The 15,897-nt window shown below is 45.6% G+C and overlaps 1 protein-coding gene across 1 annotated transcript; it reads left to right on the plus strand.

Annotated features, from left to right (window-relative positions):
- Positions 1-5,322: 5,322 nt before the first annotated feature.
- On the plus strand, positions 5,323-7,912 carry RHOB (ras homolog family member B). Its single transcript, XM_050951033.1, has one exon. It carries the CDS (start codon positions 5,814-5,816, stop codon positions 6,402-6,404), a length of 591 nt encoding a protein of 196 aa, XP_050806990.1. The 5' UTR covers positions 5,323-5,813; the 3' UTR covers positions 6,405-7,912.
- Positions 7,913-15,897: the final 7,985 nt, after the last annotated feature.

Genomic DNA, 15,897 nt, shown 5'->3' on the forward strand with positions numbered 1-15,897 from the left:
CCATCTGGTCCCAGATGCCTATTTTAATTTTACTTCCCTGCTTTTCCACCATTGCCCTCACTCACCTTCTTGAGAAGGAAGCCCAGGCACTAATATATGTTATTATCCATTTAGCTCAATTTACAGACACCACTGCAGTCATCCAACTCCGACACACACAGAAATCTGGGGCTGACCACCCCTTCTCTATCACTCACCCTGATGTGTTGCTCAAACAGGAAATCAAAAGGACATACATAGATTTCCACTCCCAATCACTGCCTTCCTGAAACAGGTCCACCTCACATTTTCCTGGATCAGCTGAATATATTAAGCACCAAGGGAGACAATTCATTGCAGGTACCACATAGCTGTTCCAGCAGCCTCAGCTCAGAATCTAATTGCTTTTCTGAGTCTATGTCTTGACTTTAAGGTAGGGTGACCAGACAGCAAGTGTGAAAAATCGGGAGGGGGGGAGGTAATAGAAGCCTATATAAGAAAAAGACCCCAAAATCAGGACTGTCCCTATAAAATCTGGTCACCCTACTTTAAGGTTGTCACTGCTGGTGTAAGTGAGCACATTTCATTGAATGTGGCCCACTGGCCTTATGTTAAATTTGCATTTTTAAAGGTACAGTACCTTGATAGAAATTGCACTGATACTGACGTTTTAATTGGAGAAGGAAGCTCCAATTCTTGGACAAAATTCTTGGGCAAAAGTCTCAGTGCTCAGTGAGAATTTTACCCGAGTAGATCCTATTCACTTGAATCATTGGTTACTGGTGAGTAACTCTGTTGACTTCTATAGACTTTCTCTTGAAAAGCAAATGAAATCAGAATCAGGCTCACTGACTTCAACGGGACTACTCATGTGAGTTAGGAGAGCAGGAACTGGACTCAGATGAACACAGATAACTCTCACTGGCATTTTGGGAGAAGAACGGACCAGTGTTCATATTCCTCATTTCAGAGCAAAGTTGTTATGTTAAATATAACTAACCAGTCAGCTGCTTCCTTCACCCTAGTTAATTCATTTCTTTTATTTTTTCTTTTTCTTTCTTTCTTTCTTTTTTTTTTTTACAAAATGATAAAATCTAATTTGAGCTATGTTTCTTCATGGAGTCCAAAAGTGAGTTCAAAATCATCATCAACAACAATAAAACTTAAACTGAATACATAGAATTTGTGACTATCTTGTAAGTTTATTTCTTTCTGCCTCCCCAGATGCAAAAGTTCTGACTTACCAGAACAGACCGTTAGGCTTGCCACATGGTGGCACTAACCTCCAATGAAAAAAACAAACACAGTTTTTTTTCACATGTTCAAAGAGGTTCAAATAACTTGAAAACAGTAAAGGTAGATAATATGGTTTAAATTATACAGCAAATGAACTCAGATTAGCTTTTAAAATGATACATAAAGTACTTGTTACAACAACAACAAAAACAACTATCTCCTTACAGTACAAGATACAAATGCTCAACTGTTAGAAGGATCTGTCCTCATGGGAAATGAGATCTTCTTTCTACGGAGATGGCTTACCTCTTGTTATGGGCTCATGATGGAGAAAGAGTTAGCAGTGAGTGGATTCACAGGGACACCAACACCTTGAAATCTAACCAATTAAAAATTAAAAGTGTATCAGCTATTGTATCCCCCTGTCAAGTTTTTGAGCTTTACAATCATATTGGGGGGGGGGGCACTTTCAAATAGAAATGGGATTTTGAAGTGGTGATGTCCGTTTAATACCAGCATGACCCCAACATCAGTCTAAGTGAGTACATGATTGTGCTCTGTATAGTTTTAATAGCTTTAACGTGAAAGATACTGCACCAATCACCACAAGAGGATTTACAGCCAGTTACAAAATAGGATTGCATAAATCAGAGGTGGAAATGATCTACTAAGTCATCAAATCCATCACCTTGCAAAGGCAAAACATTGTCCTCTGACAGCGGGGAGAAATGGGAAAGAGAAAGATCCTTATAGAAGATTACTTTTATTCAAATCTATAAGATTAAGTGAACCATAACCACATCTTTGGCCTACTGGCAATACACTGCTGTAATAGTCTAAGGGAAGTACCCTGTCAAACCACCCTATATATGCAAGTGGCTACATATTTTTTTAAAGTGTGATGTGAGGTCAGTGTATATGGAATTATGGCTTAGGAGTTATGTTCTACTTACTAAGGTCTGTACAGGCTAGCAAAAGGGTATACTTTGGACCCAGTCCTGCAGTGGCAGTGCTCATGAGTAGCCCAATTCCAGTCATTAGTCCATAGAATAAGTTAAGCACGTGTGCCAGTGTTTGCAGGAACAAGACCTTATGGAGATACTCAATGAGCAGCAATAATAGCAGCAGAGGTACAGCACAGTAGATGGCAGCAGGATACCCATCATGTTGTAAGATTTTAAAATGCATTGTTTCAATGCGCCCAGCGTAGCTATCTATTTTAGGGTTTTCAATAGCTCCCATCATCAAAATATTGATGAACCGAATCACTCGTTCCTTCCTTTTGTTTAACTTCCATATTAATTTATTGATTAACGTGCTTTACTAATCATCATCATCATCATGTTCCTATTACACCTCTGGCATTTAGGGCAGTGATGAAGCTCCTCCACCCCTGTCTGTTTCTGGTAAGTCTTTCAATAGTTTCCCAGCTGTGCCCCAGGTTTTTCAGCTCAGCACAGCTCTTTGCCAAGTTGTTTTCGGGCGGCCTCATTTTCACTTGCCTTCAGGTGTCCATCTTATTGCTACTCTGGTGATGGAATCAGTTTCCATCCGAACCACATGACCGATCCCGCTCCAACACCTCCTGGCAATGATGTTCAGATCTTCTTCGCTGTACTGTGTCAATAGATCTTGGTATGAGAGTGTTCTGGGCCAAAAGATATGGAGGATTTTTCTGAGGCAGGTTGTATGGAATAAAGATAGTTTGGACATATCATACTTTCATTCCCCACTATAAAGTAGCATTGAAAATATGCAGGTCCGATAAATATTGAGTTTGGTTTTGGTGTTGCATTTTGATTTCCAGACAGTATTTAAGCTCCTGAAGGTGTTCTTGGCTTTATTGATTTTGTTCCAGATATCCTGACTTGTTCTGGCTGATGGTGGTGCCCAAGTATGTAAATGTTTCTACATTGATGAGAACATAACCCTCTATCCATATTGGTGATAGTGAGGCAATATTAAAGGTCATGATATCCGTCTTATTGCGGTTGATTTTCAGTCCAATTTGCTGGCTGAATGCATTGAGTTGAGTTGTTTTTTCTAGTATGTGATGCTGGATACATGATAGGAGAGCAACATCATCTGCAAAGTCCAGGTCTTCAAGGGATGAGAAAAGTGTCCATTCAATGCCTCTTGGCATGTCTTCCATTGTACACCACATTACCTAGTGGATGGCAATGCTGAAGAGGATTGCAGACATGACGCACCCCGACATACTCCTGTTTTTGACTTCAAAACTGAGCTCACTGTGATTAACACTGCATGTAAAGCTGAAATAGAAGCTTTTGATTATGTTGATTATATGGAAAGGAATTCCATATGCCTGCAGTATGCTCCATAAGCTGGTCCTGTGAATGCTATCAAAAGCCTTCTCAAAGTCTATGAAATTTATGTTGAGTTGTCATTGCCATTCTAAGCACTGTTCTATTATGTTTCATAGAATGAAGATCTGGTCTGTGTATCCACGGCCTTTCCGAAAAATGGCTTGCTCTTTTCTGGGAATGCTATCAACTGCCTCTGATATATGCTGGACTATGATCTTTCACAATACTTTACTTGGCACAGATAAAAGTGTGACACCACACCAGTTATTACAATCACTGAGAGTTCCTTTCTTTGGTATCTTCACTACAACTCCATAGGTCCACTCATCTGGCACTTTTTTCCCTTCCCAGATTGATGTAAATAGAGTGGCCAGGATAGATGCTGCTAAGTTATTTTTTAAGGATTTGATGGCTCGAATGATCTCTTCCTTAGTTGCAGTGTCTGTGTTGACATCAAGATCTTCTTCTGCTTTCTAGATGTTTATTTCCTCTTTAGGTGGCTCACTGTTCAGCAATTCTTTGAAATGTTCTGTCCACTGTACATCTTGTTCTTTTTCGGTTGTTAATAGGTGTTTATCCCTGCTGAGAGTGTTTGTTGGTGTCTGCTGTTTACCACTCATAAGCCACGTCATTTTGTAGACTTACTAATATTACTATAAATTAAGATTCAGAGGGCAGTTCAATTAAAGTCTACTAGTTCTAGGGTTTTATAATCCCTACATACAAATATTCCTTTCGGATTGAAACTTGGCAGATGAGGATTTTAGACTAAAGAAAAAATGTATCACTGTATTTGAAGGGGGGAAGTGGATGGGTCCTGTTTTTATTAGTCAGTGATCTAAATGTAACTTTTTAAACTAACCACTCTAAATAATCCCTGAGGACTCCAGTTCCATTTTGTCCTGCCTTTAAAGACTTTCTTTGCTAGGCAGTGTGATTGCTAAGTATTATTATTATTATTTGCTGGTCCCTGCAGTGGCCTTTTAAGACAGGTTTCACTGTTCACACACAGAGAAGAATGAAAAATATTTTAACTAGTCAGGGCTCTAAATGATGGAAGCTGTGTGCACTGCACATCAATTAACCATGTGCAATTCTGTCACAGATGGAGCATTTCATTGCAGGTCAATGTTTGCACAGGTTAAGGCGGCAAAACTGGGCATATGAAGTTCGTTACTTATTCCTAGGCAGGTTGTGGGGCATGATGGAAGGGCAATAATCCCTCTAAGTATCTTTATCTGCTTCCACATCACTTGCAGCCTGGTAAGTAAGTGTTTAGCATGTGGAAAATGTGACGTTTGGTATCAATAACTAACTGTGGCCCCTGAGTGAGGGGAGATGGGGCTGGGAAGGAGCTATCCGAGCGATCTACTGCACACAGCTGCTTGTGAAGCTCTGAGAAACACTGATGTGGAGACACTGCAGTGAAGAGAGGGAGGCAGGGAAATATCTGTGCCATTCAGGGAAGTTTAAGGGGAATCAATCCTCCAGCACCCACGAAGCTGGACGCCTCCTGGGAAGACCACTGGCCGCACTTGGCCCTGGGGAGAAAAGCAGAGACGACCCCTTTAACGCTCAGCTCCAAACAGCAGCTTGCAGCAAGCCAGCCGCCTCCCTCATTGCAGCCTGCCAGTCACTCCGACCCGGCCCCGCCTGCAGTGCCTGCAGCTCCCCACCAATGACTGAGCGCCTTCAAAAAGATGACCTCACTCTTTGCCTTGCTATTGGTCGGCTATATTAAGAAAGTAGCCGGCCCCTTTAAATAGCAGCGCCCAGCAGCAGCCTACAGCACTGGTGGAGCCGGACTGAAAGCGGCAGAAGCGTTGGGTGCTCGCTGTGCGCGTTGCTCAAGCCCCTACCCCCACAAAATATACCCCGGGCTGCTTCAGGCGCGCGGCGGATCCGCAGCAGCGGGGGCAGGCGAGAGGAGCAAGCCGTGCGGAGAGCCCAGGCTGCGGGAGGAGGGCGAGCCCGGCAGCCTGCAGAGCGGGGCGGTGCAGCAATCTCCCTCCTTCATCGCAGCCCGGCACGGGAGAGCGCCGCAGTAACAAAGCCCCGGGGCGGAGACCGCGGGTGTGCAGCGATCCCGCGTCACCCCCAGCTCGCGTGGTGCGAGAGAGAACCCCCCGGCTCGCCTCGCCCCGTCCATCCCAGCTCGCCACGGTGCCCTGTAGACAGCGAGAGGGAGGCGGAGGAAGCGGGGCGGGCGGCGGCGAAGAAGGCCCCTCCAGCATCCTGCTGCACCACAAGGCGAGCTTGGCGAGCCTGGCCATGGCCGCGATCCGCAAGAAGCTGGTGGTGGTGGGGGACGGGGCGTGCGGCAAGACCTGCCTGCTGATCGTCTTCAGCAAGGACGAGTTCCCCGAGGTCTACGTGCCCACCGTCTTCGAGAACTACGTGGCGGACATCGAGGTGGACAGCAAGCAGGTGGAGCTGGCCCTGTGGGACACGGCCGGCCAGGAGGACTACGACCGCCTGCGGCCCCTCTCCTACCCGGACACCGACGTGATCCTCATGTGCTTCTCGGTGGACAGCCCGGACTCGCTGGAGAACATCCCGGAGAAGTGGGTGCCCGAGGTCAAGCACTTCTGCCCCAACGTGCCCATCATCCTGGTGGCCAACAAGAAGGACCTGCGCAACGACGAGCACGTCCGCAACGAGCTGGCCCGCATGAAGCAGGAGCCCGTGCGCACCGAGGACGGCCGGGCCATGGCCGTCCGCATCCAGGCCTACGACTACCTGGAGTGCTCGGCCAAGACCAAGGAGGGGGTCCGCGAGGTCTTCGAGACGGCCACCCGCGCCGCCCTGCAGAAGCGCTACGGCGCCCCGAGCGGCTGCCTCAACTGCTGCAAGGTGCTATAGGGCGCGCCGTGGGGCTGCCTTGGGGTCACTCGCCCGCCGGGACCGGGGGGGACGCTGCACGGGGGGGGGGTTGCCCCGGCTAGGAGCCGCGCACTGGAGGTGAAGCGGGGAGACCCACGCGCTTAGCCCGGGGAGCGGGCGGGGGAGAAGCAGCTGCGGAGCTGGAGGGCGCCTGCATGCCCTGAGCCTTGGGGGAGGCGCCCCTCGTCCAGAGACCAAGGCTGCTCCCATCCCCTGCAAACCAATCGCTCGTGGACTGTGAAACGCAGCCAACAAGCGGCTGCTGAGACTTGAGGGGGGAAAGAAATGGATCCAGCTCCTCTCTTCTCTCCAGCTGGGGTTATTAACCCAGCATCTACTGCACCAAGAAAGTCTCCTTTGTGAGAGGGGATCAATGCACATGAGACACTTGGAAAAGACTTTCTCCTTCCTGTGTGTGTGCTCTTCCTACCCCAGGCCCTGAGCGCTTTGGGGTGGGGACTGCATTTCTCTGACTTCCTGCAGACTACCAGCAGCAAACACCTCCCATTGGGCAGATTTCCTGGACTGAGCTGACCTCTGATGTACCTGCTGTGTAACATAGTTCTTTGGATCAAAAGGGGCATCAGGGAGGGATGGGTTATCCAGTGTGTATTTACCTAAATATTATTTTTGTTTGATCTGGGATACTGAAAAGTGTGTTTATTATTTAAAGTAAACTGGGGAGTGGGTGCCACACTACTCAGCCCAGGTTTAATTTCAGACATTGAAAGGAACAGACACCCTTCCCCACACCCTGCTGTTTAAAGAGCTGAACTGACTCCAGTTGTCACCCAGCTGAATTGGAAAAGATTGATCTACTGTCTTTCTTCCCTAGACATCAATCTCCTGATGGCAGTCACAGCAGGATGGGAAAGGGTGGGGGGAAGCCCAATGTTGCCATGTATTATCTCGGTGCCTGCTCCTTCAGTTACAGTTGTCTTCTGCAATTGTTGCGTTGGTTAATTTAAAAAATATTATTTTCCAGTGAGAACTTACTTTGCACAGCTAGGTGTTAACTCCTTAATTTTAACACTTGTCAAATGCATATAACACTGTAGCATTATGAACACTTTTGACATAGTAACCTCATCTGTTTTTGGATTTCTTTTAAAAATGTCAAAAGAAATAAAACCACTGTATTTCTTTGAAAAGTGAGTGGAAACACTGGCTCCTTCCTGTCCCTTCCCAGAACAGTTTAAAGTATTTGGGTTTATTTAAAATTTATTTTTACAGGGCAGCCATTTACACCTGTGCTTCTCTAGTTCAGAGAACAAACTTATCCATCTATTTTTTTTTTTTTTTTTGGTTCTTTATGAGGTATTTTGGTTTCCCTTTTTTGACAGTGGTACTGACAGTTTGTTTAGGGTTTTTGTTTTTTAATGAACTGACATGGCAAAAGCAATGAGACTTATATGATGTTTACATAAAGTTATATAAGCTGTGTATGCAGTTTTTTATGTAAAGTATTAAAAGACTCTGTGATGACATTCATGAGAAGTTTCTTGTGGTTCAATAATGAGTTGCCTGAACAACACTGAAGCTACTATCTGCATGCAGTGATTGACTTCACAGATAAAATTTAGGATGGGTGGGGTTTGATATGTGTGTTCTCTGGATTGCACATCTTTTGAAGAAGAGTTCTGTAACAAGTGTATTTTCTGCAACATTAGGTGTCCTTTTCAGGGGAGCTTTCTGGAGAAATCAGCTTCTGCAGCAAGGAGACAATTGCAAATTCTCAGAGGTCGGGCTGGGGGAGGGAAGTGGTGTTCCTATATGGAGTGTTTGTTTTTGTTTTGTCTGACATGATGTCATCTTCATTTCCTCAGTAAGTAACCAGTTCAGAAGCACAAAACTCCTTTGTCCTGCAGCAGGGTGGGGTCAGTGACACTCCCCACTTACCTCCTAATGTTTCCCATAGGTTGCCCTATTTATTTTTTTCCCCCAAAGCATCAAGTTTAGTCACTGATCCTCACTTACGGTTGAGGGGGTGGACCTAATTAACTTTCTGCTAATAAATGCCCATCTTTCTTTTCTTCCCCTCTTGGCTTGGTTCACCTGGTATTTTTCTTTGACAGGTACCATGTTCTACTGTTGGATGTTCAAATAAAAATGTCACTAGGTGGGGTGACAACACCTGCAATTATAGAACATATTCAAATGTCATTTATTTTAGGGGAATCCTTTCTGAGTGATAATTCGGTAGGTACAAAATGTCTATTCATCGTAATGCAATGCAGTACATGCCTTGCTGATTCATGCACAAAATTATGATCCCTCTTCTCATTTTAGCAAAAACTTTGAGTCCTGAAGATGTCTCACTATATTGATCTCATTTTCTTCTTAAACCAGTTTTATACCAGTGTAACCCCATTGACTTCTGCAGAGTTAGTGTAAATCACGAGTAACATAAGTGACTGGAGAATCAAGCCCTTCACTTATACAGAATCTGAACATTTGCTAGTACCTTCTGGATTATAAACAAAGTAAATGACAATTGTCAAAACACCTTTTTGTAGCACTTGCTTTGTTTCAGCAGAGAAGGCCGCATCCCATGGAACTCAATGGGAGTTTTCCCATTGATTTAAATAGGAGTAGGGTTGGGCTCTTTGTTCTGCAGATTGGGAATTCAATCAGTAGACAGGAAAAATACCTCATACTATATTTAAACTAGTTTAAAAAAAAATCAATAAATGTCCTTAGTGAATGTAATTGCTTCTAATGATTTTCAGTGGAAAATACTGGCATTTTTAATTCAGGCAATAATTGGCCAGGATTTTTCAGAAATAACAAATTTTAGATGCTTCATTTTTTGGGGTTCAAACTTTAGACACTAAGGAGGGAGGGGTCACTTTTATGGGAGAATGATCGCTACTTTCTGAAAATCAGGCCCTTTTAAAGAATGTTAATTTGAGCACCCAAAACCTGAGGTACCCAAAAAATCACTAGTCCCTTTTGAAAATTTCCTGCATTGTGCTTAAGGGGTTATTGTCAGAGACACTATTTCTGCAAAAGGAACTACAAACTCAAACCCTTTCTCTAGCCTAGAGGTCCTCTGTATAGTTTTGAGTCAAAGTTGCTAAACCCAACATGTGACCTTTTTCTTTTAATCTGATTATAATAATATTGATACTTTGTACTTACGGTAGCACTTTACAGTTTTATCAAGCTGTACAAAAAAGCTATAATCTCCAGTGTCCCAGTGAGGTAAGAATGTTTTCAGCTTATGCATTGGGAAACTGAGGCAGGGGAATTTACTACTGTATCCTTATACAGTCTCAGTATTTACTCCTGAGGTGCTTAGAAGCAAGAACATTCATGCTGGACATCAATTGTGTTTTGCCTGAGTAAGGGCTGTAGTATCTGGCTCAAGGGGAAAAATAAATCCTGTAAGAGAGAATGTTTTAACTGAGCATCACCTTCTTATACCATCTGTTAACTTATGAATAAGACTATAGTGAGATCATATTAAGAGAGCTGTGTGGATCAGATCAGGATCAGAGCCTTAGTTTGCTTTGTCTTGTGCTGTACACTGCATATATTCATTAACGTTAATACTCTTGATTTAAGCAGAACAGAGTATAAAGCTAATCATATCTTCCTTTACATAGCAAGAAGTCCTGTTGATTTCACCTTGAGATGTCAGTGGGAAGTTTGCTTGAGTAACCGGTGCAGTTTCAGGCCCGAGACTCCAGCTAGAAGTCTCTTGAATCCAAAAATGTCTATGATTTGGGTATACTGAACCTGAAGTAGCCTAAGGAAAGTAACAAAACCTCCCCTTTCCTTCCCTCCTCCCCCACCCAAAACCTGGTAGTAGATACAGCACTAAAAGAATAAGGATTTTTAAAAGTATTAATTTTGATATTCCATTATTAGAATGTGTTTTCACCAACACAAGCAAAAGATAGAGATGACCTTTTGGGGAGATAGAATTTGGTGAATCACTAATAAGTTTGGGTAAAAACATGTATTTTAAATAATTTGTTCATTATTATTCATTGAAATTAAACTATGTATTTTGCCCAAATTCTTTTTTCACTTCTTACCCTGGTATAACCCCATTTACTGCACTGGGATTGCCTGAGTGTAACTGGGAACGGAATTTGGCCCAATGTCTTTATTGGCTTTTTCCCTCAAGAAGAGTTTAATTTAGTTTGTTTTGCTTTTCTGTGCATTGAAAAGATTCTTATACAATTTTTGCAGGGAGATAAAAAGTTTACACAGACATAAGAGACTACTAGGTAGAGACGCAGGTTACATGGCTACCTGAAAGAGGCGATGCTTCTCCTTCAGGAGCCAGAAGAGGTCTCACTTCTGTAATCCTTCGCTTTACTACCATGGGTCGACCACCACTCAAGGAAGTTAAACCATGTGAATGTTAGAATCTATACATCTACAGTGGGTGAGTATGGACAGACGTTACCAGGACCAGGATTTGGTCTGCAGTGTGTATGTATCTTTCTCACCATCTATATGTCCATAAGAGCTTGATTCAAAGTTCAGTGTAATTAGCGGATGTTTTTCCATAGACTTCAGTGGGGCCTGGGTCAACCCCCTAAAGCATAACTTTAAGCAATACTGTACGTACACTTGTAGAGAACACACAAGAGGAAGGGAATAAGATTTTTTTTCAAGTTTATCATAGCTCATGTTGAGAAGGAGGAATTTTCTTTCACATTAACATCTAATGCTATAGTGGGAAGCCACAGCCTGTGAAAAGCGGCAGACAGATCTAATGCCTTTTCTGGTGACAGCCAGATGATTGCAGACTGTTCAGAAAAGGAGACCTCATCCCTTCTTTTGTCAGGTCCTTTCTCTCTTTGCGGTTCACTTCATGGGGTGCATAAGTGTGTACAGTTTATTGTTCATACATAATTCAGCAAAGAATCCTGTGGCACCTTATAGACTAACAGATGTTTTGGAGCATGAGCTTTCGTGGGTGAATACCCACTTCCTCAGATGCATGTCTGACGAAGTGGGTATTCACCCATGAAAGCTCATGCTCCAAAACGTCTGTTAGTCTATAAGGTGCCACAGGATTCTTTGCTGCTTTTACAGATCCAGACTAACCCGGCTACCCCTCTGATACATAATTCAAAAGCAAGTAACCATTTGCTATAATAAGCACTGACAAATCTGCTTCACTTACATGAGTGGCATATCAAACTAGTGCTAAAAAGAGTGTGTAAATAGTAAGAAATTTTAGAACTAGAGGGACTGATGGATTGTCAGGGGTCTAATGCTGACAGTACACAGTATGGTTTGGATATTAGCTGGGAGCTTACAGCACATGTTTAACTAACAGTATTTTTATACATTTTAAGCTTGACTGTCTATTTTTTGAGCTAAATCCTGGTTCCATGTGAAGTACCTTTGATGGATTGGATTTAGTACTAAATGTTTATTACATGGTTTGACACTATTCATTTACTCACTCATTCAAAACTTGATGTGGGTGTGTGTTGGGGGGGATTCAGAATTTGAAAACAAAGTGGGTTGCTTGGTGGGCTCATTTGCATGATAATAGCCACAAGTCTCTTCCAGTTCACAGCCCTTTCCTAACAATGCTGGTGCCCCTGCTCTGGGAACCAACTGAAAGCGCTGCTGCAGATGCATGTGGCGGCAATGCAGGGGGATGTGTGTGGGCTTGGCTACACTGGAGAGTTGCAGTGCTGATGGTGGCTTTACAGTGCTGCAACTCACTCACCATCCACACTTGCAAGGCACATACAGCGCTGTATCTCCCTGGCTACAGCGCTGGCTGTACTCCACCTCGGCCTGGGGAATAACGACTGTAGCGCTGCTGATGCAGCGCTGCTCCGCCAGTGTGGCCACCAAAAGCGCTGTTATTGGCCTCTAGAGGTATTCGGAGGTATCCCAGAATGCCTGTTCAGCCACTCTGTTCATCAGTTTGAACTCTACTGCCCTGGCCTCAGGTGACCTGCCCTTTAAATGCCCCGGGAATTTTAAAAATCCCCTTCCTGTTTGCTCAGCCAGGTGTGGAGAGCAGGTGACCATGGCTCCACGACCATGGCAAATGAGCCCCAGCATGGAGCACTGGTGAGTTGCTGGACCTCATCAGTGTTTGGGGGGAGGAAGCTGTGCAGTCCCAGCTGCGCTCCAGCCGTAGGAATTCCGATACCTATGGGCAGGTGTCAAGGGCCATGCTGGGAAGGGGCCATGACTGGGACACGCTGCAGTGCAGGGTTAAAGTGAAGGAGCTGCAGAGTGCCTACTGCAAAGCCCATGAGGGAAACCGCCGCTCCGGTGCTGCCCTCACGACCTGCTGTTTTTACAAAGAGCTGGACGCGATACTTGGGGGTGACCCCACCACCACTCCGAGGACCACGATGGACACTTCAGAGTAGGGTGAGGAGGAGGAGGAAAGCGAGAGTGAGGGTACTGGGGTGGGGGGAGACACCCCAGAGTTCCAGGAAAGAAAGATACCTTAGCCCAGGAAAGAAACAGGCACTGCAAATCAGCTTAGAAAACACAGATCCCTACTAACATTGTAACCACTGCACTTCACTCCCGTGCAAGGCACCAAACATTACTGTTGGTTTTCAGCCTCAAATTCCTCCCTCAAGGCATCCCTAATCCTTGCAGCCCTATGCTGGGCCTCTCTAGTAGCCCTGCTCTCTGGCTGTGCAAATTCAGCCTCCAGGCATTGAACCTTGGAGGTCCATTCCTGACTGAATCTTTCACCCTTCCCTTCACAAATATTATGGAGGGTACAGCACGTGGATATAACCGCGGGGATGCTGCTTTCCCCCAAGTCTAGCTTCCCATACAGAGATCTCCAGCACCCCTTTAAATGGCCAAAAGCACACTCCACAGGCATTCGGCACCGGCTCAGCCTGTAGTTGAAACGGTCCTTGCTTCTGTCAAGCTTCCCTGTATACGGTTTCATGAGCCATGGCATTAATGGGTAAGCGGGGTCTCCAAGTATCACAATGAGCATTTTGACGTCCCCTACTGTGATCTTCCGGTCTGGGAAAAAAGTCCCGGCCTGCAGCTTTCTGAACAGGCCACTGTTCCGAAAGATACGTGCATCATGCACCTTTCCGGGCCAGCCTGTGTTAATGTCAATGAAACGCCCACGGTGATCCACAAGCACCTGAAGAACCATGGAGAAATACCTCTTCCAATTAAAGTACTCAGATGCTAGGTGGGGTGGTGCCAGAATAGGAATATGCGTCCCATCTATCGCCCCTCCACAATTAGGGAAACCTATTTGTGCAAAGCCATCCACAATGTCCTGCACATTCCCCAGAGTCACGGTTCTTCTTAGCAGGATGCGATTAATGGCCCTGCAAACTTGCATCAACACTATTCCAACAGTTGACTTTCCACTCCAAACTGATTCCCGACCGATCGGTAGCTGTCTGGAGTTGCCAGCTTCCAGATTGCAATAGCCACCCGCTTCTCCACTGGCAGGGCAGCTCTCAATCTCGTGTCCTTGCGCCGCAGGGTTGGGGCGAACTCCTCATGCAATCCCATGAAAATGGCTTTTCTCATCCGAAAATTCTGCAGCCACTGCTCGTCATCCCAGACTTCTATGACGATGTGATCCCACCACTCAGTGTTTGTTTCCCGAGCCCAAAAGCGTCGTTCCACGGTACTGAGCATTTCCGTGAATGCCACAAGCAATTTTGTGTCGTATGTGTCACGCGACTCACTATCATCGTCAGACTCCTCATCACTTTGGGTCTTATGGAATAGCTCAACTGCCAAACATGATGTGCTGGCGAGACTCGCCAGCATACTCCTCAGCAGTTCAGGCTCCATTTCCCACAGAAATCGCGCTACACAGAAACCGTTGAGAGAGTCAAGATGGCACCAAACGTAGACGGAAAAACAGTGACTGCTGGGATCTGAAGCGATGCACCACGGGGCGTTGGGACAGGAAGCGGAATGACCCGCCCCCTCCGCCCCCTTCCCACAACCCATGGCGCCAGAATGGGAAGAGGTGCTCTGTTGGATAGCTGCCCATAATGCACCACTCCCAACACCGCTGCAAATGCTGCAAATGTGGCCACACTGCAGCGCTGGTAGCTGTCAGTGTGGCCACACTGCAGCGCTTTCCCTACACAGCTGTACGAAGACAGCTGTAACTCCCAGCGCTGCACACCTGCAAGTGTAGCCAAACCCTGTGTTTACAAGCCAGAATTGCAGAAGAAGCTTGTCTCCTCATTTTAAGCTTTCATACAGTTATTTTTTCTTTAATACATACTGGGATCCAGACCTGCACTTTTTTCTTTGCTATAGTTCCAGGAATGCAGAATCTGGCCTTATGTTTCATGGACTTTCATGGGAGATGAGGGCACTCAGCACCTTACCGGAGGGTCTCAGCACTGGTCCAATAGCATTCAATCCAAACATCTCCAGGACCGGCGCTAGGGGTTTGAGCGCCCTAGGCGGATGGCAATTTTGCTGCCCCGCGCGCTGGTCCCCCGGCTCCGGTGGAGCTGCCGCAGTGGTGCCTGCGGAGGGTCTGGTGCTCCGCGGCTCTGGTGGAGCTGCCGCAGTCATGCCTGCGGGTGGTCCACTGGAGCTGCGTGAGCAGGTGACCGCCGCAGGCACCACTGCGGCAGCTCCACCGGAGCCGTGGACCAGCAGACCCTCGGCAGGCACCACTGCGGCAGCTCCACCAGAGCCGCCTGCCGCCCCCTCCGACAAAACGGCGCCCACCAATTATTCTGGCGCCCTAGGCAATTGCCTAGGCTGCCTAAATGGGAGCGCCAGCCCTGAACATCTCTTACTTTTTCCTCTAGAGAAGATTATAGCAAATATCTGTAGTACTATACAGATCCTTCTGTATTATATATGCATAATACACCTACCTCCACAACCTTACCATACACGTGCTCTTTCTGCATATGTAATTTGCATTAGCAGTAATGAGAATCATGCTGCTGCCTTGGAAACATACTTGGTTTTTCTTACCATCAGCTGGGAATAATTTTCATTCTTCAGGTCTTAAGCAAACCACTAACTGATTGAGGTTAGGAAGAAACTTCCCCTAGGTCCAGGTCACTTCATAATTGTTCAGGATGGGTTTTCTTACCCTAGGACTCTCCCTGACACTGGAGCGGGTATTGGCATAGATTGCTGCTAAAATCACCACAGTCTTTGTCACTGAGGAGCCCACTACCTACACCTACAGCAATGCAGCTGCAGCTTTGCCAGTGTAGCATTTCAAGCGTAGACAAGCTCACGATCTCAGTGCTGTGCCTCTCAGCTTTCTTCAAAGCTGATAGTTAAGAGACTTGTCAGCACCATGCATGTTTTGCTTTTCCCATCAACCAGGAAGATGTGGAAAAGATTTAGGTATCTGAATTCCTCCTAAAGGAGAGATCCATGGCTACACATTTTACTGGTGATGATTCCAGGATCTTGGACAAAACACACATGATAATAAGCCATGAAGAGACCCTGCCAAAACCCAAGAAGCGATAAAAACAAAACATGCCAT

The sequence above is a fragment of the Gopherus flavomarginatus genome, chromosome 4 (genome assembly GCF_025201925.1).
Source record: "Gopherus flavomarginatus isolate rGopFla2 chromosome 4, rGopFla2.mat.asm, whole genome shotgun sequence".
Classification (NCBI taxonomy): Eukaryota; Metazoa; Chordata; order Testudines; family Testudinidae; genus Gopherus; species Gopherus flavomarginatus.